Source organism: Argiope bruennichi, chromosome 6 (genome assembly GCF_947563725.1).
Source record: "Argiope bruennichi chromosome 6, qqArgBrue1.1, whole genome shotgun sequence".
Lineage (NCBI taxonomy): Eukaryota > Metazoa > Arthropoda > Arachnida > Araneae > Araneidae > Argiope > Argiope bruennichi.
In genome coordinates this window covers 76,406,652-76,433,507 of record NC_079156.1, presented here as the reverse complement: position 1 = coordinate 76,433,507, position 26,856 = coordinate 76,406,652, and the positions used below count along the sequence as shown (strand labels likewise).

General features: G+C 29.7%; 1 protein-coding gene across 1 annotated transcript in view; it reads left to right on the top strand.

Moving 5' to 3' along the window:
* The first annotated feature begins 2,385 nt into the window (after nucleotides 1-2,385).
* LOC129972203 (CD9 antigen-like) overlaps nucleotides 2,386-26,856 on the top strand; it is a 93,702-nt gene continuing 69,231 nt past the window's right edge. Inside the window, exon 1 of the mRNA XM_056086238.1 lies at nucleotides 2,386-2,579. Coding sequence (XP_055942213.1) covers nucleotides 2,514-2,579 — 66 coding nt within the window. The 5' untranslated portion in view covers nucleotides 2,386-2,513. The remainder of the gene's footprint in view (nucleotides 2,580-26,856) is intronic.

The following is a 26,856-nucleotide window of genomic DNA, read 5'->3' as shown; positions in this document are numbered from 1 at the left end:
ACAATTGCTGTCATTATCAAGAAAGTTGAATCCAAGATTAGAATTTCAAAGTCATTGCAAAAAATGTTAATTTTTTTTTTTCATTTTTTTAATATATATAAAACGTAAAAACATGTTTTTTAAAGCAGTTCGTAGCCGCAGAGAGAGGACACTTCGAATTTTTAAACTTTTATTCCGAAGCGGGAGAACAATTTACGTACAAGAAGCGCGGACAAAACTGTCGTCCGTTCACAAGCCCGAAATATTTATCCCCCATGATTATATACAATGAGATTCTGATAGGGATTTCAGTACACTTGTTGATTCAGGATAAGGAAATCTAGGTACCTTTTAAAAAGAATTCGATCAGCTTGACGATTTTTTTATCTCTTCACTCGGATCGTGGAAACCATTACAGAGCTTCTGTAGCATTAATTACATAAAAAAGATGGAATGGGATCAGGAAATAAGAGAACATTTTAGAATGAAGTTAATATGGGCTAAATTAAGATAAAGCTGGGAATTAAGTAGGATTTAATTTAGATTTAAAAATGTTATCACACACACACACATATATATATGAATCAATCAGGACAATAATTTCCAAGTGAATTTGAAAATACGGCGCATATCTGAAGAATAAAGTTCTGTTTAATATAAAATTCTGGAGAATGGCTGTTTAATTTGAATTTGAATATGATTGTATAAACAGCCCCTCTTGGATTAAACTTCCGTCGGGCGCAATGCAAATCCTAACACGATCGGGCGCAATTCATCTAGGAGATTAATGTACTCAATTAATGCAATTTTTGAATGTATGTTAAAAAAACATATTAAACAGAACTTTTCACTTACATTTGAGTATATTTAGTATGAGTATTTGAGTATATATGAGTACTCAATTAATGTGACTTCATCTCACAGATTAGTTGCGCCCAATGGAAGGTTAAACGAAAACACGAAATTAGATTACTCTAAAAATGCCACAAAATGCCCACAACTTTCTCGCATACTCTCTAACAAAGGTGTTATATCAGAAAATGCCTTGCATAGCATTGGCGTAGAAGAGTTAAGAAATATTAATCTTTGGCGTGAATTTCGCATTTTTATAGAATCTATAGTATTATCCTTAGCGAGTTATTTGGCGATTAAGCCTTCATGCGGTTAATAACACCCGAAACCCGAATTTGTATTTTTGATGCGCTTTTTCCCAATCTATCGAAACGAAAAAGTCTACACTTGTAGTCGCAAATCCTATGCCAGATTTAATATATATGACTCATTGCTTTTTTTGAGTTATCGCGTTTATATGTTTCTGAAAGTAGAGACAGACAGACAGATGGTCAACTCCTCAATAGATATGGCTCAAAATTTGAGAGGTATCTAAACTATAGCTGTTAAATGTGTGTACCGAATTTTATCCATGTAGCTCTCCCCGTTTTGTAGATATATTGTTAACTTATATTCGAACAGCCAGACAAACAGACTTTTCTGAACGGATTTTGCTCAAAGTTTGATTGAAAATATACACATTTAGTGCAAACAAATTTGTATACAGTATACCAAAATTCCTCCGCTTAGCTCAAATTTTTTTCCAATTCTTTGTCACAGGCAGACAGACGACATTTTCCAAAAATGTGTTTTTCGAACTCAAGGTGGTTTAAAATGTAGAGATTCGTCAAAATTTCGAGTTCGAATTTTTTGACAATTAATATACTTTCTCTATACTATGCAACTACTAAAGTAACTTTGGAGATTATTACTATTAAAGTAAAAAAAATCTCAAAATTAAAATTTTTAAAGTTGCCTACTTTGCCCATCTGTTAATTCAGTCCTGTAGGAACTGATTCGCTAACAGTTTTGACAAACCTGGTCTGTATTTAAATTATTTAAAAAGTTTTGTAATTTTTTACCACTTTATGTAAAATTAACTTTTAACTTTTTATAAGCGATCTTCTAAAGCCAATTCTTTTTAAAAATTTCATTTTGTCATAATAATTATTACTTAAGAGCTTTTTTATTTGGAAATTGAATTTAAAAAATCTTATTTTGACAGAAAAGGAAGGGAAAAGAATAGTTTCCGAAATTTCTTTTCATGTTTATTCCTTTTCTTTCTTCCTTTTTTTTTATTTTGTTAAAAAATCGTCAAAAGCAGAAATACCTCAAATGAAACTATTTATCTTAAAATCTCTGCATTGCGTATAAGCATTATTTTATACTACGCATAGAAAGGCTATTCCATTCATTTGATATTATTTACAGTTTGTTCTTCCGATTTCTAGACGTTTTATCGTTGAAATTTGAAAACATAGATGGCAGCGCGATCGATGGTGTAGGCGGTAACTTTTCTTCATTGCCAACCAATGGCGGTTCAAGGTAATCTGCTACACCCGCGCTTCCTAGATGCTCGGGACGAATTCAGCTCCCTTTGCCCGCGTCTTTATTGGTTCCGGCGACATCGTTGGTTAAGGTTTGTGTTTTCTGTGCACACGTGCTATTGTTTTGATACCTCGGAGATAACGTAGTGATCCATCATGGCTGTGAAAGGATGTCTTGCGTGCATTAAATATGTGGTCCTCCTCATCAACTTCATATTTTGGGTAACGTATTTTAAATAAGATGTTTCTTCAATTTTGATGGCCCTGACCTATATAGATCTTAAATTTGCTATAATAATTGTGCCAAAAGAAGTAATTATTTCGATATTTAATGAAAATTCCATGATCGTAATTCTTTTTTTCTAAATTCCAAGTCATACCACTGTTATGTCAATTTATATATAATAAAAATAATTTAAAAAAATATCGGTCCTTATTTTAATAAATTTGTTTTTGGTAATTGATTTTAATATGAATATGAGTCTATTAATCTATCATAAATGAAAGTTTAATTTCCTGCTTTAATAATACCTTCTTTAACCCTTCCCAAGTTTTGACACTTTTAAGAATAAATATTTTAAATATATATTTTATTGGATTGTTTCGAAACTGGATTAGATATTAACTAATCTATGTTACACTTTAATGAACTGTTGCTTCAATAGTGTAATCGCTGTCTACTTTTTGTTATTAATTTTTTTAGATTTATATAGTTTTTTTTTTGTTGTTGTTGTTGTTTTCACCTCATTCGGATATAATTTCGGACATGTTAGTCCATTCGATATTCGCTCGTTGATAATTACTGGTATTCAAACTGTTATTCTTTCTTTGAATTATTTAAAATGTGAACTGTTTAGCTTTTACTTGTATTATTTTTAGTTCAACTTAAAAACTATTTCTAAATTATTTATGATAAATAAAGATAATCATTAATCGCCAACCATTTCAAAGAAGCCAAAAATTTTTAAACTTCCCCGTACTTTTAATTGATTTCATAATGTTCGAATTTTTCTACCCCCCCTTATTAAACTATATATTATAATTTTGGAAACCTTGATGTTTTCACCCGTCTATATATTTATTATGTTTTATTTTACACACTGATTATCTGTTAAATAATTATTTAAAAATTTTTGTTTTAATTATATTATTTCTTTACAATTTATCATAATAATTAATTGCTTCTCTTTACTAGTAAGCTAATTATTAACTAATAATTTTGTTTATATTTTTTACAACATACCCATTAAAAATAAATAGATAAAAACATATTTTCACAAACATAAACCTTAGCTTTACTTGTAGCTTTTTAATGGCGATAGTGGTTTTCCTAAAACGTTTTCGCATATTCTCCAATAAATGTCACCTCCTTGGAATTATGGATTTTAAGTAAGGCCGCATTAAAAATATTAAAAATATATAGATTTTTGGCGTGAATCGAGCATATTTGTACTGAACCTATCGTGAGATCCACAAGTAATAGTTACTATGCTTAATCATAATAGAAATATTCGGTATTTTTATTTAAATAATTGCGTTTATATGCATGTGAAAGTGCAGACGTACGGACGGGCAACCATTTGACGGATTTACTTTGATAAGTAACCATTTTTTAGATGCTAAATCTGTGTACCAAATTTTAACTACATAGCTGTTTGCGGTTTTGTAATTATCGGATTCGCTCGCACTTGAACAGGCGGACACACTTTCTGCGACTGGATTTCCTTCAGAATGTGATAGAAACTTACAACTTAAGTCGTAATTCCATGTACCTAATTTCAGCCATCTCGCTCTAATCGCTTTTAGTTTATCCTGTTCAGAAGAAGACAAACAGACGTAATGCCAAAAATGTATGAAAATCGGACTTGGGATGGTCGGAAAGTGGAGATTCGTTATTATCTCGAGTTCTAATTTTTTAGAATATTATAATTTTTCCTCTATATTTCATACACGAAAAAGTTAAAATGAGCCTGAAGAAAATCATTAGTAGGTTGATTAAATTAAAATGGATTGAAATGTGTAAATAAATTGGCAATTATTAAAAAGGAGGCACTGCATGATCCTGAAAAATACCTCAAGTCTTTATTGTTTATATTGGTTAAATTTTCCAAAATATCGATTATTTTCCTTTCTGTTAAATCTTTTAGTCGATCATGTTTTTATAACCTCACTAAGCCAGAGCCAATTGGCTCCAAACTACGTAGTGAAAGTATTCTGGCATAACTTCTTTGCGGAAATGTTTACACAGGTGGCTATAAAAGTTGCACGTACGTGTGCTGTTTGTCTTTAGCGTACTTGGTTAACGCATTCAACGAACTGGAATAGACTGTCTAATTGTGTGTAGCCGTCAGAGAAGATAAGAATCCATGTAAAATGAATCATAACTGCATGGTTTAAATAAAAACACTATTATCTCTGTTAACTGACAACACCAAGACTACGCCTGGAATATGGGGAATTTTTTCGGGTAATTGGATGCATGTTTCTAGACCTGAGCTGTTTGTGTTTCATGATATCATCTATAAATTCTACTGCATATTAAATCCGTTAGTCATGCTCTTTTATGTAGGAGCAACATTAAAATCAATAAAATGGAAAATTATACAGTTTATTTAAAATTATAAACACATACACTAAGTGTGATTGATTATAATTTCGAATGTCTTCTTGCTTTTTTTTTTTTTTTTTTTAATCTTTCGTTAATTTTTTCAATTTTTCTTGCTTTAAAAATATAAAGCTTAACAAAAGTTAAAATTTACATATAAAGCTTAACAAAGCCATTTTTACTTTCTCGTAAATGGAGTATAGAGAAAATATAGTAATCGTCAAAAAATTCGAATTCGGGATTTTGACGATTCCCCATGTTTTAGACTTTCCTGAGTTTGAAAAACACATTTTTGGAAAATGTTCGTCTGTTTGTGACAAAAATAACTATAAAACGCTTTGAGTTAAATGATTGAAATTTGGTATACGGTCCTTACACCAAATTTGCAGATTTCTATCAAATTTTGAATAAAATCTGTTGAGAGAAAGTTTGTCTCTCCGACTGTTCGAATATAAGCTAACACGATAACTACAAAACGAAGAGAGCCAAATAGATAAGATTTGTGTACCTGTGAAAATTTGAACCAAATCCAACTACGGGTTGATTGTCTGTCGGTCTGCCTTCTATTAACATGTTAACACAATAATTCAAAAACAAAATGACTTAAATGTATCAAATTTGGTATGGGAATATTTGACTACAAGTGCAAGTTTGTGTCAAATCTTCTTTTAAATCGTTTGAGAAAAAACGTATCTAAAGCACGAATGGGCATACTATTAACGAACGGCATGCCATTGATTAATCACCAAATAAAATGGCCAAAGCTGACACGATAGATTTAGTAGTAAAAATGCTAAATTCATCCCAAAAATTAATATTTCGTAACAATTGTACACAAATGCCATGCAAAGCGTTCTCTGGCATGACAAGTTTATTAGAGGGTATGCAAGACAGTTTTGGGGAGACAGTTTTTATTATGCTGGTTTTAATACATTTTGGAAGGAAAATGAACATTCATGAAACTTCATTAGTCAAGATGAAAAAAAAAAAATATGTTTTTTTTTTGACAAGATAGTCGTCGACGTTTCAAAGATTTCATTACATATATAGAAATAAGTTTTACATATTCATGCGCGGAAATAAACATTGCTTAGGAAGTTTTACGAAGTTTGTAATTCTTCATCTACGTCCTTCCAAATAACTTTCTCATTCTCCTCATCTACCCCCCCCCTTTTAATTGATTATTTCGTCATCATCAGGGGAGTGTGGGATGGAAAAAAAATTTGTTGATATCCGTACTAACCTGCAATTCTTTTTTACTAACGTATTACAATTAAAAAATATATATACTTAACTATTTTAAAGTGTTTTTGATATGTTTTTCTCAAATGCCTAACTTTTGTATTAATATATTCCCTCTAAAGACTACTGGTTAAACAGGTGTTGGTCCCTGGAAATTTTACTCTTTTCTGATGTAAACATTGCTGTAGTTAGCTTTATGGTTCCAGACATACTTTTTTCCCTTTTTCATCATATTTACCTAAGAGAAAGTGAAATAATAATAAATAATGATAAAAACATTTTGTCATTGCAGCCTTTCTGAAGGCTTTTTCCCTAGGGCGTCATTAACCCTCTTGTGCGCCGTTCGCTACGCCCTAGCATTACTGTTTCTAAGAGAAAAACTAAACCATATCATTCGAAGTCGAGCTTTTATCAAATGGGATAGTTTTTAGATAGTCGGTGTGGTAACATCTTGAAAGTGTTTTTTTTTTCATTGACTAATTATATGTGTATTTTGAAAATGTTTTGCTAATAAATTGAGAGTTCGTAGGTCATTTTAAATGCAAGTGGATTTTATGTAATTTTTTTATATACTTATATATTTTTTTGTATATTTTTATACATATTTTTTAATTTGTAAACTTAAATATAAGATTTATATTTATGTTTACAAATATAAATCTTATATTTGTAAATTATTTTATTTGTAAGCTTATTAATTAATAATAATTGCAATAATGGATTTTCACCCCACCTCAAAATTAAAAAAAAAGTTACATTTTCAATGATAACAATTTCTTTGCCATGTAATCCCCCCCCCCACTTTTAATCAATTCTTTAAAAATATTTTGAGCCTATTTTACTACAAAATGTTTCATTGGTGATGGGAAACTCAAATCGTTTTCATTGTCGCTACTTTCTGTTTCAAGAATCCTTTTAATAAAATGTTTGAAATTTGGTTTTTCTTTTAATTATGGTTTAACTTCCTAAATAAGCAATTATGATATGTTTTTAAAGTGCATGAATTTTTTGAACGCAATTACACTTTTAATAAAATTGGATACATTGACAATATATTTTTCTTACTGCTTGAAAATTGTTTTCTTCTCTCAGCACATTAATTTTTTGTTGTTGTTGAATCAACGAAATTTTTATTAAGAATCCTCTGGATTATGTTACAAATATGAAAAATATTCTGTATTATACATAAAACTTCGAAGTTGAACAATTTTATTTCTTGACTCTATATTTTTAATTTGTTTAAGTTCATCAAGAAAGTTTTTGTATTAATTAAAGTTTAAAACACTTCCATGTTTCAAATTATAGCTCACTTTGCATTGCACAATGAACCGAATAGTTTAAAGTTTTTAAAACGATATGTGCCTCATTTATTTAAATTCTTACAAATTTTAAATTTAAAAATTCTTTGTATGATTCTACGTAAAATTTTAATTGAAAAATTTTACAACTATAAGTAAGTCTATTCGAGTCAGTCGCATAAGGCGGCTATTAAATTAATAAATGTATACGTGCGATAATATAGCATGCATGGTTTGACTACCTTTTTCACATTCAACAGTTTAGTCCACAATTGAATATGATTGATTGGGATTCTAACAATAGAATTCTATTCTCACATCATTTTATCAAAGCATAGTATCAGCTTTTAAGTAACAAATTTTCTGAAGTAGTCTCATTTGTAAGTTGTATCATAGATTGTTGAGTTTTTTCATTTTATCTTGTATTTGATTTATTTAGCTTCGATGTAAATTTGCATTAATTATCTAACACATCGCGTGGGAAATGGGCCGGCCAGGAAACGCAAATCATCATTTTATACAGCCATTAATCAACATTTTGCTCGGTTGAAGTAATTCGAATATTCATGCGATGCATTGTCACGAGATGTAGTTCGATTTTCCTGCCTTTCTCGAGTTGCCCGTTTTGAATTAATTTCCAACCTGTATGTGCGTTCGTTCTTGGCACTGCTTCGCTGTTTCCTTTGTTCTTCAAGTATCTACAGAAACGTTATTCATTCACTATCCAGTTTTTCTTTTTTCCATTTTTATTCACTATTCAATTTGATATTTTATTCTGAATGGATTCGTGAAAAGATTTAAATACATCATTTTCATTTTGAGTGGAAAATTAAATTCTTTGTTCTTAGTATAAAAACACAATACATAATGCATTTTATAAATATTCTTTAGCTGTAACCGCAAATGCGCACTTTATTGAGTTTAGAATGCCATCAAGTATCGTCTGCGTTTTGTGGCTGAAAGAAAAATAAAAGAATTGGAAAAATTATTTATTCAATGTTTATTTATTTATTTTAATATTCTTTACAATTACTCACTCAGATTGAGAATACTGATTGTTTTGAAATTCAGTATTACATTGAAATTTATTTTTTAATTTCATGGATATAAAAAATTTTAAAGGAAATCTATTGCGAAATATCATAACATAATAATGTTTTAGGCTTCATTAATTAATTTTATTTTATTCTAAAAATTTATTCTTAAATATATAGTTGTGATAATATCATGCATATCAGCTCAACACGCACGTGTAACGACGTAGTCATTAATACAATGAAAACTATTATAAATTGTACTTTAAATTATTTTTATGTAAGAAAAAAAAATTGATATCGCTAAAAAGTTAACTTTTTAAAATGTTGTGAAATTGGTTTGTATGCTATAATGTGTTCCGAAGTTTTTGAGGGAAAGCATTTGAATTTCATTGAAATTTTAATTAATAATAAAATTAATTAAATAAGAATTTTGAAAAACTCCTTTCCCACTGAATAAATATTTCTCAAGAAATAACTACTGAGAAATTTTGTAGCTCTAGGCTTAAAGATTTGCTCTATTAAATTTTTTCCGTATCGTAATTTATAAATAATATGGCAGACTATAAACATGCTAAAATAATTTATTTTAATGATAATGATAAAAAAAATAGAAAAAAGTTTCCATCAAATTAAATAAAGTTGTTTTTTTGTAATAGATTTTAATTATGTTAACATAATTTATAATCTGTATTGAATGTTTCTGTGCTTTTGAATTTTAATTGCATTAATTGATCGTTCACTTTCTCATAAAATAAATGAATTATTTTTTGGCTTTTCATTAATTTCTGAAAGAGTAAAACAATTAATCAGTAAAGAATGACCAAATTAATATTTTCTCGGTAATTTCATTAATTGAAATTTCCAGGTTAATGAATTACGCTGTCAATTGCATAAATTTTCTAATTTTTCTAAAGTGAATGAAGGGTGAATATTCGTTAACGACTATGAAATTTTAATTAATATTTTGGCGTCGTCGCGAACCGTGCATGGATATTAGGTTGGATGTTACTAATATTTATATTGACTGAACACGCATATTACTGATGCCAATGTATTGTACTAAATACTTGTGATAAAATAGTCCATGTAACATGTCTAGCTCATGCTTAAATTATGTTGGTTCAATTTTTTTCATTCATTTTTTGGCTTGTGTTGCAATTCATTATTAATTGTGGGGACAGATGTCAGTTCTGTTTGATGGACTAGCGCCCCATTATGGAGGCGCCCCAGGCGATCGTTTGAAATCACCTAATAAAAAAAAAAAAATTGTTTTTGCTACTTCGCAGTTTGAGTCGTCTAGTCTGTGAATGGAAATGTAAGCCAGCATTGTTATTGAGGCATAGATAGCGTTAGTTAGAATTATAATGGCCTCTGACAGTTAATGTAAAACAACTAGCGGATTTTCTTTTTTCTCCTCTTTCCCCAATCCTTTTATATCTCTTAATAAAAATGTAATGCATTTTTAAAGTTCAAAACGTTTTAGATTCGAAAGAATTTTCCTGTCGAAAAAATTTTACTTCCCATTTAGTTTGTTGTTTTTATAAGATTCAGCTTTCTTTTTTTCTTAAATTATGTGTGAACATGTTGTTTTGGTTTGAGATTTTTGAAGCCACAAAATACACGGGTAGAAAATTGGCGATTTATGGCTTTTGATGCATCAATTTTTCGCGTTTAGGGTTATTAGAAAAATAATAATGGAGTTTATTACATTTGGCGCCTTATCGCCAAAAAAATTATAACCTGGCGCGAATGTTGGCCGAGTACCCGATTCTCTTATCTGGCCAATAAATGGCGAGGTCGTAAGAAGTTATCGTCCGAAGAATCACAAAGAAAACGGGGATCAACATAAAATATCGAAAGGTGTAATATATATATATATATATATATATATATATATATATATATATATATATATATATATATATATATATATATATATATATATATATATGATAATAATAATATATTTTTTTTTAACTGTGATTTTCAATTTTTCTTGCTGGCAAAAAAAATTTTGGAGCTTGAGAGATTTTTGAGACGGGGGAAAAAACATCGCTTTTCTAAAAATTAACTATTGTGCAATACAATAGTCAAGTGATTATTCCAAACCAGTTTAAACCTAATATTCGGAAGGGGAAAAAGAAAAAAAAAAAAATCTGTCCTGAAAAAGTTTTCAAGTTCGATCGATTTTAAAATAAGGACAAAAAAACAAAAAAAACAAACATCGTTTTTCTAAATATCGACGAATGAATAATCTGATAGTCGCATGATTGTTTCAAACTGTTTTAAACTGGTTGATGACTTAAATTAATTAAGTTAAGTAAGACAAACAATGACTTAAAAGCCAATAATGTTCTCACATGATAATTTGAAATCTGCGATAGCAAATTTCAATTTTCTATTTTTTTTCTCCTTTTTTCCCTTATTTAAAATTCTGTTGCTGCATATCTATTGTTCAAGTTAACACTGTTATTGTTTGGAAATTTCTAACTTTGTGTTCACTTCCAAAGCAAGTTTCTTCTCGTTGTTTAATTTCATTTTTTAAACTGGAAATTTCTTTCATCTGAAAAACGAGTTTTGCAATAGTTACAAATACAGTTACGAAAGTGTTTTTCCATGAAGAAAGGCGGAAGAATGCATTTCTGTAATCATCTTCATGACACACCGCACGGCTTGTTATGGACGTCAACTTTATTCATATTATATTTAAATACAAACAGTTCGATTGTGTTGATTTTCAGAGAAATGGCTTTAAAATATCGGAAATTTCATGTGTTTCAGTAACGGAATGGAAATTTCTGGTGTTAGAAAATTTTGTTATGCTGTAAATGAAATTCGTACTTTAGTATGATTCTCTGGCGTCTCGAGGGAGATGCTTACTACTTTGAATGACACATCACAAGAGGAGTGTACTAAAATGATTTAACAACTAATTTTTATTTTCTGTTTTAGAGTTCCGTCTTTAGAAATGCTTTATAACTTACTTTGAAATCTTGAATATTTAAAATTTAATGTGTTGCATTTCGTGCTGGAATTATTTGATATTAAAATTATATAGGTTTTGGATTTTCTTAAATGGAATTGCTTTTATTTCACTACAGAAGGGAAAAGTGAAATAAAATAAGAGATTCCAAGATCAAGATATGATAATATTTCAAGTTTGTTTCCTTTCTATTTTTCCTTTTTCATTTTTAATACTTATTCTTAATTATATAAGACATGTAACATGCACACAAAAAAAAATAAATAGATTCTGTATCGTTGCCATGCACGTGAATATATATCAGGTTCCTAAAAAAAATATATATATATATATCATTGTAAAAGATTGTTAAAATATTTTTTATAATTTATTGGAGAAAAATAATTTTACGAAAATAAAATTGGTGCCACTGAAAAGCTTAATTTACTTTTTCGTATACGTAGTATAGAGAAAGTATAATAATCGCCCGAAAATTCGAATTCGATATTTTGTCGAATGTCTACGGTTTAGACCTCCTTGGGTTCCAAAAATATATGTTTAGAAAGTGTCTGTGATCAAGATAATTCAAAAACGCTTTGAGCTAGATGGATGAAATTTGGTATATAGTCTTTACACCAAATTTTCAGATTTCTATCAAATTTTAAATAAAATTTGATCAGAGGAAATACATCTGTCTGTCTGTTCGAATATAAATTAACACGATAAGTACAAAATGAAGAAAGCTAGATAAATAAAATTTAGTACACAGATTTATCATCTATAGTGTAGAAACCTGTCAAATTTTGAGCCTTATCCAACACTGTACTTTCTGTAACATGTAAACGCGATAATTTAAAAACACAATGATTTAAATATACCAAATTTGGTATGGAATTTTGTGGCTACAAATACAGTTTTTTGCTAAATTTTTTGTTTCCAGCGATCGAGAAAAACGTGCCTAAAATACAAGTTTGATTTTTCATAGTATTAATACATATCCAGGATGAATCGCCAAATACCTCGCCAATGATGAGATGCAGTAAAAATTCGAAATTCACTTCAAAAGTTAATATTTTGCAACTATTGTAAGTCAATGTCTTGCAAGCCGTTGTCTGGCATGACGAGGTTATTGGAGAGTGTACGAGAAAATAGTAAGATATCATTCGATCTGGATTTGAAATTTGGTTTTGTACAATGATATGCCTCAGTGTTTTGATGAAGAATATCAAAATTTCATAAAACCACTTTCTTAATGAGCATGTAAACACAAAAGTAATTATATGCCTAAATTAACAAGTTTCCAGCTCTTAATGTTTACGGTCTAGCCTTAAAGAGCGTTTGGAATGATTTTAACTATTTATCGATAGGATATAGCTTATGAATATCATCGTGTTTAAAACCCAAAGGAGTAGTCTTCCCAAAATTTTCTCGCATACTCTCTGATAAACTTCTAATGTCATAGAACGCCTTACCAGGTATTGGCGTTCAATAATTAAGAATTAAATAGTTGCCTGAATTTAACATTTTTACTGAATCTATCGTGCCATTCTTGGCAAGTTATTTGGTGAGTAATCCCAGACATTCGTTAATAATATCCAAAAACCTAATTTGTATTAGACACGTTTTTCTCAACAGATTGAAACAAAATATTGACACCGAATGACACTTGTAATCGCAAAATCTCGCACCAAATTTAATATCTTTCAGTTCGTTTTTGAATGATTGCGTTTACTTATTTCTGAAAGGACAGACCGACAACTCGTAGTTGGATTTGGTTCAAAATTTGACTGGTCTCTATCCTATGGATGTTAAATCTGTACATTGAATTTCGTTTATCTAGCTCTCTTCGTTTTGTAATTATCTTGTTAAATTATATTGGAAGAGCCGCCGGACTTCCTCCAAACATATTTGCTCTAAATTTGACATAAATCTACAAATTTGGTGGAAAGATCGCATGCCAAATTACAACGATCTAGCTCAAATCATTTTTGAGTTATCTTTGTTGCAAACAGACAGAAAGACACACTAGCGGATATATTCCAAAAATGTGTTTTTGGAACTCAAGGGAGGTCTAAAACGTGGAGATTCGTCAAAATCTCGAGTACGAATTTTTTTAATGATTGCTATACTTTTTCTATACTGGGAATACAAGAAAGTAAAAGAAATAAATGTCACTTTTCCCTTCAAAACATGCTCTATACGAGCTCAAACCTTAGATGTATATGATTTTATTTAACCTCCTAATATCCTGTAATATCTTATATGAAATTTTTAGTGAATTCAGTCTATTTATTAATATAAAGAAACATTGATTAATTGTTTTGTTTTATTAATATATTTAAATATAAAATTCTGTTTCTCAATGGACGAGTCAGATATACCGCTGAATGCAATGGTATTAATGTTTATATTGGACATAATCTACAACTATCGACTTTCTACCCACGTTTTCACAAAGACATTTTAAAATACCTCAGTCATTATAATTTTAAAGCTTTAAATCTTTATCAGCTGTTTATTTGAAAGTCGTTATCTTTTTCATTAGTGAAATGTGATATCTTAATGGTTTATAGTTTGGGTAAGGCTTTTGAGAGAGGATTTCCTGTTCAACTTTTGCGTCTAGACTAGCAATTAATTTATACAACCCAGTTTGTCTTGTCTGTTATAAACTTGAGTCGGACTAGAGTGGGAATGTTTAAGATATCGATATGTGGGTTAGGTTGTTGTTCTTCGTTCAGTTTCATGAAAAAAAAAAAAAAAAAAAAAAAAACCTAGCCGATATACCCACGAGTCTTCTAGTTCTTACTTATTTTGTGCGTAAGAAAAAGAACAACGTATATAATTTTAGGTTGTACAGTTTTCTAATTTTTATATCCAACCCCTTAAGTAATTTTAGAAGCTTCAATCTAAATTTGAATAGTTTTATTGCACAAAAATTTTGAAAAATTAAAAAAAATAGTTGTAAACTGAAATTTATGCCTCTGAAAACTTAATTTTTTAGATTTTAAGACAGTGTAAAAATAGTTGTGTTATGATACGTTTCGAAATTAAGGCTATAAAACATAAAATCACTCTACTTCCAATATGTATGCAAAATTTTGTTTGATTCTGCAAGGGCTGTGGAATTGTATAAGATTCAAACAAACGGGCATCCCTATATATGTAATGATATCTTTTAATTAATTTTCTAATTTTTATCATTTTGGCCCATATTAACTTTATTCTAAAATGGTCTCTTATTTCCTGATCCAAATCCTCCTTTTTATTTAATTAATTCTCCACGCGTTCTATAAAACTGCTGGTCTCAGCATTTTCTCACGCTCCGAGTGAAGGGATAAAAATCCTTAATGTTTACATCATTCTTTTAAAGATACCTAAGATTCCCTTTCCCAAATCGACACGTGTCAAAGAAATCATTATCAAAATCTTACAGTAAAATCACTGAAGAGAAAAATTTTGGTCTCTTCTGCTCTGGTGTCGCGATGTAGACTGAAGTATTTCTTATCATTTATTCTTTGTACGTAAATTTTGCTTTCCATGGTGAAATCGAAGTTTTAAAATTTTAAGTTTCTTCCATCTGTTCGGCCATGCAACTGTTAAAATATGTTTACATATATATAATGTAATATAGTCATTAAACGATTATAAAATGCATGAGTTTTGAGTGGTTTTTTTTTATGAGTTATTAGAATAGCAGGAATTAGACCGGCACAACCAAATATTTAATGTCTGGAAACATGGTTGAATTTTCGTTAAGGTTTTCAAAAATTTTGCCCTATGAAAGATCAGCTAAATTCATTCACATTCTTTTTTTTTTCCCTTCTTTTCTTTTTGCATTCTTTATTTTTTTTTAACTTAAAAAGAATTTAAGTCTGTATTTTTAATTTAATGTATTTTGAAAAAAAAAAAATTTTTTTTAGAAAATTAATCATAAATATTTGTTAATGATTTATTTATTTACAAATTACAGCATTTAATCATTACAAAGATGGATTTAAAAAAAAGATTCAAACACACGTACAACATAATCGCAACACAAACAAATAATAATAATTCGAATTAACAACAAAGCAATAAACAAATATAACGTTAAAAATAATTATTTTACACGACCTTTCAAATAAAACATAATCCCTATCAGTTCAAGGAATAATTAATATTTCAATACATTACATATAAGAAATTATTGAACTTTGATTTATTTAATGATGGTTTTAATTATTCAGGGTCAACACACATCGTAATCCTAATGGTTTATAATTTACATAATTTGTATTTTTTTAATAAATTTATAGATAACTTGGCTAATAACATTTGTTTTGTAACTGACCAGATTGCGGCCGAACCTTAGCCCAGCAGCCTAAGGCATCTGCCTGATTTTCCAGTCAAAAATCTGTTAATGATTTCAAGCATAATGAAAGATAAATAATCATTTTAAATTTACCATCATTCATACCTAAAAGGGTCACAGTTTAAATCCGGAAAATCAGAATCATTTCTTCTTAATTCTACGTGTGTATACAACGAGGATAAAAACTGAAATCGTGTATCTTGCTTGTCAACGGAAATTCATCAACAGTTTATTAATGAATCGCCAATTGCTTATAAAGAAAAATTCGTTTTCTTTTAATTTGCAGTGATCGAACCTTATTTCCATTTTCGAAACCTCGTGGAGCCGCAAAACATACTTATATAATGTCGTCAAATTTTCATCGGTGACCTTGACTTTAAATACAATAAGGAATATGTGTAGCAGATCCCTGTGGAATGTTTACAGTTGGTGGCGCCACTGCATTGGCACAGTGTTTAATGTTGTCATTCCGCATTCTAACAAAATTCGTTATCATCTCTACAAGGACGCCCTCCCTCACGTGACCACCTCCTCCCGGCACCTAGACAAGTCTATGCTCCTTTTTTCGAGTTGGAGCGCCTTGGAGAAATAAATAGTCCCGCGTGTTCCCTGAATGTAGAAAGTTCCGAAATAGCTAATCCTTGACTGACTATCTTCCTTCCCTAATGATCGCTCTCTTCTGATCCGTGAAGCGAAAAACAGCAACAACAAAAACATTTAGAAAAAGAAAAAAGGGCAACAGCAAAAATATCGTTTGCTGTGCAAGAAGATGAAATCTGGGTTGCCATATTGGCATTTTTAAGGCCAAATTTTGGAAATTGGACCTTTTTATGAAATGTTTTGGTCTCCTAAATTTTTATTTGGTCATAAATGTATTTTTGATTTATTTCTGTTTTATTTTCTCTAATACTCCTTTTGTATTATTTTATTAATTATTTGTAGCCTTTTATATAATTTCGTTGCTTTTCTGTATTTTTATTCTATTCGATCATTAGGCTAGCATTCAGCTAACAAATGAGACTAATTACGATTCTTGAAAGATTCTTCTGTTGAATTTCGACGTATTTGCTGCCATTTCTCGGAAGGTGATCGATAAAATGATTCTGGTTTGTGATTCGCCCACTTTTCTGTTGTTCATCCAATGCAGAGTTTCTTTAAAATCTTTTTTTCAGCTGCGACATCATTTCTAGGAAATAAAATTTTCACTGAAAGGAATGCTCATAAAGACAAGATATAAAACACTTATAGAAAACATTAAATGAAAATAAGTGAAGTTCTGTGTTAATAAATATTAATGCATTTTCACGATATAGTTTAATTCAAATATTAGTATATCTATCACATTAACAAATTGGTTTAATACAAAATGTTCTGAATAATTTTTGATTGCGACATTAAGCATGGATGAAAATTTGTATTTAACAAAATGGTTTAAGTCAAATATTAGTATATTTTTATGAAATGATTTAAGTCGGATATGGTATATTATAAAGAAATGATTTAGCTCAAATATAGTAAATTATAAAGAAATGATTTAGCTCAAATATGGTAAATTGTAAAGAAATGATTTAGCTTAAATATGGTAAATTATAAAGAAATGATAACTCAAATATAATAAATTATAAAGAAATGATTTAACTCAAATATAATAAATTTATAAAGAAATTATTGAACTGAAATATTGGTACATTTTAACAAAACGGTTTAGTAACAGCTATTGATTATTGGTAGTCTTTAACAGAACGGTTTAATATAAAATGTTCTTCTGAATTATTCATGTTGCCACTATATGCATGAAAGAGAATTCGATTAAGTTCGCACCGGTTCATTAATTTTTTGTGAACATTTTTCTCACGAATGTAATGTATATACATTAATGATATAACGAATTTAATATTTATAATGTCTAAATCTAATTAATTACTTAATATTTAATCTTATGTCACCTAAATCTTATATTATTCTAAAATCTTTAATTATTCTAAATTGATATTCTAATCTTATATTATTCTAAATTTTTAATCTTATATTATTCTAAATTTTTAATCTTATATTATTCTAAAATTTTCTCTTATTTTCTGATACAAGTCCCACTTTTATTTATTTAATTAATTCTAACACGCGCTCTAACATATTGATTATTGCAGTTCTCATGCAAGCGAAGGGATAAAAAAAAAAAAAATCCCTAACGCCCACGACATTCTTCCCAAAGATATCCAAGTTTCTTTTTCCTGAATCGTCGTCACTTATAGAAGAAATTTTTATAAGAATAACTCAGTAAAAGGAAAAAGCTTTTCACACTTTTCTTTTGCATCCCGATGCGAACAGAGTGCCCTACCAATTATTCCCGTGTATAAATCATGCCCTCCCGTGGAAAAGTAAATTGAAGTTATATCCACAGTTGTCTTCTTTTCGGCCTGACGTCTGCGAAAATGTTATATATTCAGCGATTCATTTTAGTAAAAACCGTCTTATTACTAATGAAGATTTAGTGAAAAATGAGAATTCATAAAGTGACCTGACGTACATGATTTTCGACTTGTTCCCAAATTCTGACCATTATTATTTTGAATAGTATTTTTATAGTATTTTTATATATAATAATACTAATTTAATATAATAATAATAATTAATATAATATTTTTTATATATTTTATTTCACTTCTTTTATTTTTGTATTAATTTTTTTTCTCTCTCATTTCCTTACTTAATGTGCCAGATTTTTAACACTTCCAACGCTACCGACGAGATATCTCGTCTTCCAGATACTTCCAGTTACAGGTTTCTGTGGGCTAAATTTTGTTTCTTATGCCAGTTTGGATAGGTTGAACATTCTAATACATATCTGAAGAATACCTTTACTTTTTTTCATTTATTTTTTTGTATAAAAAGTGTCACCGGAAGAATTGATATTTGTCTTTTCATGGAATTTTTATATAATTCATCCTTAGGAATAATGTGTTAAATATTTATATTAATTATATGTATTAATGTATTCTTGATTTCATTATATTATTTTAATCGTTTCAAAAATTAATCATTAACAGGAATTTTTATTAAATTTTGATTCCATACAAAGACACCACCTTGTAATGAATTTGAGAATTCATTTGGGATTTTATTATATTATAATAATGAATCATAAGCAAGTTTGAAAAAATAGAAAATAATTTAAACCAAAAAAAATATTCTTTTTAGTAGATTAATAATTGTTTTCAAAACTTACTTTTTTTAAATGTATAATTTATAAGTAACTAATTCGTATTAAAAATAAAAATAATTGAACGAGACTGATTAAAAATGATATACATATTTCTTTAATTCTATACATTGGATATATCAATTAGAAAAAAAGATATTAATTAAAGGACAGTGATCTTGAACTCAAGAAAACGTGGGACATTTGAGTAAAATTCTAAAAAAAACTTGGAGCCATTGAGTAAGATAGGGAAAAAAAAAAAAAAAAAGAACTGCGACACTTGAATAAAATTCGAAAAAAAACTTGGGGCATTTGAATAAGATACGGGGGAAAAAAAAACCCTTGGGACATTTACATAAAATTTGGGGGGAAAAAACAAACAAACAAACAAAAAAAAAACTTGGGGTATTTGAGTAAGATACGAAAAAGAAGGGAAAAAAAAAAAAAAACCCTAGGACATTTGAGTATGATTTGAAACAAAATATATTTTACGGCTTTTCAGTAAAATTCGAGAAATTCTGGGACATTTATTTAAAATTCGTGTAAATCTGGATCATTTGATTTAAATTCTGGAATATTTTATTAAAATTTGGAACAAATTGGAACATTAAATTACGACGAAGAACGAAATCGTAATGCCTTTTCAATCAAGCCAAAATTCAGGAAAAGTCCAAATAATGCGGACACCTAATCATCTTATTGAAAATCGAAGTTAATATTTTCAGCTTCATTTTTGAAGAAAACTGGCATTATTTTACCATTCTAATCTGGCAACCCTGGAAGAATCATTCTCGCTCCACGGGCGTGTGGTGCCTTCCTTTTTCTGTTTTCCATTTTTGTAGTCCATTGTGGCCTCCCCATTTCGGATGGATGAGCATGGGCAAGAACTCATTCCGAAACGCTTGCTCGTATCTTTGACCTACTGCAGCAATTTGCTGCTGTTCGTGGTGGCAGGTAAAAAAGGTCCTTCATCCTGCGTGCTTCGATGTGTACAATTTTCTTGTTTTTTTTCCTGGCCCCATTAGAAGCTTTTCTGTTCTTACTGTTTCTCACCTTGTTCAGGTGCTTAAAAATGCACGCTTTGAGGTTGTGGAATTCTTAGGGGATTCATTAACCCGGAAAGGGATGATGTTTGATTTAGCATTTTGTTCTTCCTGTGTTAGTACCAACTTGTGGTGGAAATGTATATTATTATGCAGCGGCGTTTATATTTAAAGTAATTGAGTAGCAAATAAAAAAAAATATTAACATGTTCCCTGATTAACGCCAAGCTATTCTGCATATCGGTACCTTTTCAAAATAGGTTTTTGCACAGAAGTTTCATATCCCCTGTTTGTGTACATTATCAATTTTAAAGGTTGTATTAGTTAAAAAAAGTATATTTCTTCTTTATTTATATATCACAAAAATATTATAAATTACCATGCATTTATATATTGCAAAAATATAATATAATAGTTAATGTTTAAATTAATTTATCAAAACATATATCTGTTAGCGTTGCGTTTTATTTAACTTTTTTTGAATTGATAAAAAATATGCATTTGTTGTTAATTTGATGCACTGTGATGTTACATATCAGATTGCAGCAATCTAAATTATGATTTATAATAAAGATAAATGCGACTGAACGCAAAATTTAACACTTTCTGATGGTTTTTCTCTGAATATTTTTGAACTGATACTCAAGTTTCTACAATATTATATAATCGTTTATTGAAAATCATAATCGTATTTTTGTTTTAAATAAATTAAAAACTATAAATTAAGTACATTTTTAGATTCAGAATGAAACAGGAATCAGTATAATCAATTCTTTTAATGCTTGCTAAATAAAGCCCTGATGTTTTTCAAAAAAAAAAAAAAATAGTATTATGAAATGAATTAATTATTAAAGTATAATTTTTTTTATACTGAGCCGCAGTATATTGGTGGTAGAATAAAATTGTAACATTGCTTATGGCACCCCCGTGAAAAAGTTGGGGTTTTCCTTTGCGCTGTGGGATTTAAAGTGCTCTAACTGTTCTGATTTGAGAAAATCATAAAATTTAGAATTCAAATAATGTTAATTTGAAATTAATTCGTACATATTAGTTAAATAATAATAACATAGAGCTTAGAATAAAATTTCAAAAGTAATATATAGGACATAATATATAAGATAATGGTTCCTATATATTATTTGGATAGTAATAATATATAGGACAGTGGTTCCCAATCCATAGTAGTCTGGTCTTCAAACCCAGAAATTGACTCACTTGCGGACCATCTCCAAGTTAAGGGACGAATCTTCCAGGGAATAAGAGAAATTTCCGCCGGCGAAATTTTCCCAAAGAGGGTGCAAATATCCCCTCTGAAAGTATTTGAAAATTAGGATTAAAAAAACACATTTTGGTACCTGTTATATGTTTTTTTATATGTTGTAAGATTCTCTCGCGTACCTCTCTCAGGTTCTTACGAATCATCTATGGTCTTCGGACCATTGGTTGGAAATCACTTTTGAAGAACCTAACATCAGTAAAGTTTAAATATTTAAAAAATAAGAAGTGAGGATTCGATTCAAAATAATGTAAATAGATAAGAATTTAGAACATGACATTAACCTTTCCGCCCTTTTAGTATTCAGAAAGTAATTAGATGCTTATAATAATTCGCTAGTCGCATTTTCTGGTGAAATTCCGTAAAAGGCCTTTAATTAACAACTAAAATTATATAGCTGCGATCCCAATAAAAATTTGCGGATATTATTTAAATAAAAAATATATGTCTTTTAAGCCTAAATTTTGCATAGAACCCTATGTCATTGTAACTACACCAACAGAGTGTCGAAGGTTAATTTAGAGCTAATTTATTTTATAAAGATAAACATCGAATACCAGTGTTTGCAAAAGTAAAGAGCTCTTCAATCCAGTAAATGCGTCACATATGCAAATTTCTTGACTTTAAATATTTATATCGATAATAATAGTCCCCCAAATGGGGTGTAATGAGCGGTAGACGTTGTTGACATGAAAGGTATATGAGTCTGTAATCAAGTTAATTGAAATGTTTCAATGCACAATCAACCTAATTGAAATGCTCCCTGGGGGAAAATGTCATGGAAAACGAAGGAGGCTCTCTTATGTTATTAAATGTTTTCCTCTATTTTTATGGTTCATCTTACTTCGTGACTGCAATACATTTGTTTGTGCATTGCTTGCTTTTTCTCTGTTATCTAAAAACATACGCAATATATACGGTGATTAAAAAAATAAAATGCTTTGCTATTATTATGAGTTTTGAGAATCATACCGTTAAAGAAAAGGAAATGAAATAATGGATGCATGTATTTTAAAGCTTATGCTAAAGAATAAGATAAAAAAACTACAGTTCAAATTTCCTAGTTGCGGTTATAGTTAAGTATCATAAATTTCAGTTGACAATGTTTTTTAAAATCATAGAGAATTAGAAAGAAATTTGAGAAAATTAGAAAATGAATTATAGTAAAAAAAAACAAAAAAAAACATGACTTTAGAACGATACCGACAATATTCAGAGGCTAAGAAAAACTTACCAACAATGAAAATCCAATCGAATTCTACTGCGGAAGAAATAAAATGAATGCTAAATATTCTAGCTGTATTCTGTCTCATTTTTAAAAATAGTAACTTTCGTATGATCTTATTGAGGTGAATTGTCAAAATTGGACATAAAAGCTTACACATCAGATATTTTTAGGATTTCTATAAGAAACTTCTTTATGTAAGACGTAGGCAAGTATTCCAGCATTTTAAACATGTAAATATAAATCAATTCAGTGAATTAATTTCATTCTTAAAATGTATACTCCATTTAAAAATAAGAAATTTAAAAGTACTTGGAACATTGAATTTTTATTTATGAATTCATTATTATGTAATTTTTAACTTTTTTGTATAACAAAATATTGAATGAGTCCGATTGACTCCATAAATTTAATGTTAAAAAACTGCTTCACAGCAACTTGCCTGATATTCTGGGGGAATTATTTGTCGTTTTAGTTTTTTATATTCTTTTATTTTACCATTAAATGTGTAATGTAAATAATTGGGTGTTTGGTTTGTTTCAAGTTGTAGTAGGCATTTGTTATCACATCATTCTGTTATTACACATTGTTCATTTTTGTTAGTTCACGTTGTTTGTACTGAGTATTTGTTTTCGGAGTAGACGTACGGAACATAATCAACAAAACGCTAAAACGGTAAACAATTATAAACAACCGTTTAAATAATAGGTAACATTAACATGTTATTTGGTCCGTCTAGCAGATGTCTGGAAGTTCTAAGTGCGCAATGGCGTTTCATCGCCTATTATTTGAAAAGTTTTATCAAATAATCATGACGTCATCAAGCAAAATAAAGAGGCGTATAGACATTGGCATCCAAAACGAAGAGTTACACAAAATGGGTAGATATTCTTTCAGCGCAAAACTCGTTTCTTGGCCTAAAAAATATAATTATTCCAACTTTGATTGTATAAGTTTAGTTTTTTCCCCTCTTTCTTTTCCTTTCAAAATATCATGTTTCGCAATAGAATGTAACGTCCGTGAAAACTAATCTGCTACCGCAATCCTTGTGCGTGAAATTATGAGTGGGCGACAACCGTTGAAAAGAAATTGCAAGTGTGTGTTAGCGCGCTTCTTTTTTTTCTTTTCTCTTTGTTAATGCAATCATAAGTCTTCGAAACATCTGTAAGGTGTTACCTCTCCATCCGTGATGACTCTTCAGTGTGCCTAATTACATTGTATCCCTATTTTCTGTGTGTTTTAAAAAGATCGTTTGATGTTCTGTATTTGTTGTTTTAATAATACGAAACGATTTTCATCGTTTTCGGAACGTTTTAAAATGAGACTACTTTTAATATTTTGATCAGTTGTAAATTTTATTTAATAAAAAAAATGAAAAAAAAAATGATACAGATGTTTAGTAAAATTTTATTTTATCCCGTAATCTTATTTATATTTTTTAGTATAAGAATTACATAAAGAAAGTAATTCATGAGATTTTGATAAATTTTTTCATTTTAAAATTCTGTGAGTCAAAAAACTTAACATTGATGTTATGTTAATATGTCCCTGAACATAATTCATCTGGAGGGTTTAAATAAATGACTTTTATTGATGATTTTCGTTTATGAACGCCAAAATGTCAGAAATTAGGTAGATGATATTTTGGTGTAACTTTTTATCGCCGAAGTTATAAATGTATGCCAAATTTTCGACCATATCCATGAAATGGTCTAGTTTAGTGTTATAATTCAAAATAGAAAAAGCGTGATCAATAAAATCTGGCTCGGAGTTTTGATACCAAAATTGCAGAACTGATGTTAAATATTGGACTCGGCATTTTGTCAAGAAAGAGTATCCAATTGCATGCCTGATTTTGTTGATTAATTATTAAGTACCTGGGAGCCCGTGCTTGGTTTATTAAATTTTTTGTAAAATCGTAAATACAATCCTACACAATGGCTCATTTTAAATTATAAACGAAATCTAATTGAATTGCAAACGCGAGATCGAACATGAGAAAAAAATGCACGGGAGTTCGAAGTCCTAACCACTACTCCATCTCTGATACGCTTATGCAGATCATATATAGCCACATGCCAATATTTAGTTGTAATTTTTTTGTGTGCAAAATCGCAATTTTTTTCATTAAGTACACCTACATAGATAAACTTAAAAAGCAAAACCTTATTCTAAATATAAAATTTCATCTAATTCATTAGAGACATTTCCGAGATACACAAAATTAATTTATATATCTGGGGGCACGGCAGTGCCCCCGCCAAGTCGAGCAAAAACAAGCGGCACGGCCGTACTATCCTTTTCTTGAAGCAGTTCAGGCCATTTTCAACCCACTATAACTTCGTTGTGGATAAAACTAGAAGCCTGAATTTTCAGTAACCAAGCAGGCATTATATAAACACGGTATATTTCAAATTTCATTAAATTTGAACCAGTAGTTTAAGAATTATAACTAGTCAAAGTTTGTAAATTTTGTCACTGACTGACTGACTGACAGATCATCAAAACTCTAAGGCACTTCTAGCAGACATAGAAGCTTCAAATTTAGAATACAATTAGTGTTTAGTGTATAAATCAAGGAAAAACTAAAATATCCATGTAATAATGGACGGATCGATAAATTTTTCGAAGTTTCGAGCATTATCCATTTTGTCGGCAAATTCGTCGCCAAGTCGCCAAATGGTCGCCAAGTTTGTCACCAAGCTCTCGTATCACTGGCTCGGCATCCGGCAGCATCCAATACAGATTACTGTAAAACGGTCTTTCATATGATGACACTATTCTCGCTGGGAAAAATTAATTAAATCTCAAAATTACAGGTTTCTAACAATATCTAATTTGAAATAATTCAATTTGAAGCTGTGGAAGCTGCAAACGCAATGGGTGACTTTCAGAGAATCAATCTGGTAGAAGAAGAGCAAACTGATCTTCAAAGTATGATCGCAAAACAATGCCGATCAAAAAAGAGTCTTCGATATGATCACAAATAAAATGGACACAACCGATAATAACGCTGACGTTTTACGCTGTTTTGTGAGTGGAACTGGTGGCACTGGAAAGAGCTTTTTAATAAAAACTCTGAAAATTTGGGTTAAGACTTATTTAAACAAAAAAAATGGCAGTTAGTACTCCAACAGGAATAGCTGACTATACATAGAATAGATTGACTATACATAGACTATTGCAACTGCCTGTAGAACACAAGCAAATACCGAAGTACAAACAACTTTCTGATGAAGTGCTCCTTATGAAATCAGATTTGAAAGAAGTAGTGTTGTTTATAATAGACGAAGTGCCGATGGTATCCAATGTTTAACATATATTTACTTAGGCTTATCTGAAATATTCGACACAAGAGACGATCAGAATGGGTAGTTTGGAAAAAAACATCTTGTAGTTTTCGGAGATCTCTTACAGCGTCCGCCGGTAAGAGAAAAGTCACCTTTTGAAAAACTCTCAACTGCGGAAACTAACAAGTTATTAGGTTCCCTCAGTGTACCGAATCTATGGACTGAACTGTTCATATACGATGAACTTACAATTAACATGCGACAGCTCAATGATTTTGACTCTGTTGAAATGCTAAATAGAATAAGATTAGGTGTGACTACACAAAAAGACAGCGACTTACTCTCGACTAGATTAATAACTCCCAAATCCAATTCAAATGAAAACAGATTAATTGAAATAATTGAACACCTCTCAAAACTTCCTGATGATATCGTTTGCTTATTATCTACAAAAAACATGTGTCAACAATTAAATACTGCAATGCTTAAATCTCTTCTACATCCCAAAATAAAACTTACAGCTGTAGATAGCATAAATTTCCCCAGATACCTAACAATGCTTCTATGACTGCAGGCCTGGAAGAGAACATAATTATAAAAATAGGAGCAACAGTCATGTTAAGGCGAAATATTGACGTGAGTCTTGGTTTAGTTAATGATTCTATCGGTATAGTGCAAAGAGTAAAGGTTGATCAGGAAAATACAAAAAATAATTAAGAAAATATACATTGCATTTAATAAAGAACATGTTTACGAGCTTAGTCCGGTCAAAACTAAATTTGAAATTATTAATAGAGCTTATGTTCATCGCAAACCGTTTCCCATATGTATAGCCTATGCTATAGCTATACACAAAAGTCACGGTCTGAGTCTAAATAATGCACTGATGGATATTGGTTCTACAGCGTTCACATCCGGTCAAGCTTACGTGGCACTTCCGAGAGTTACAAGTCTGGACGGCTTACATCTAA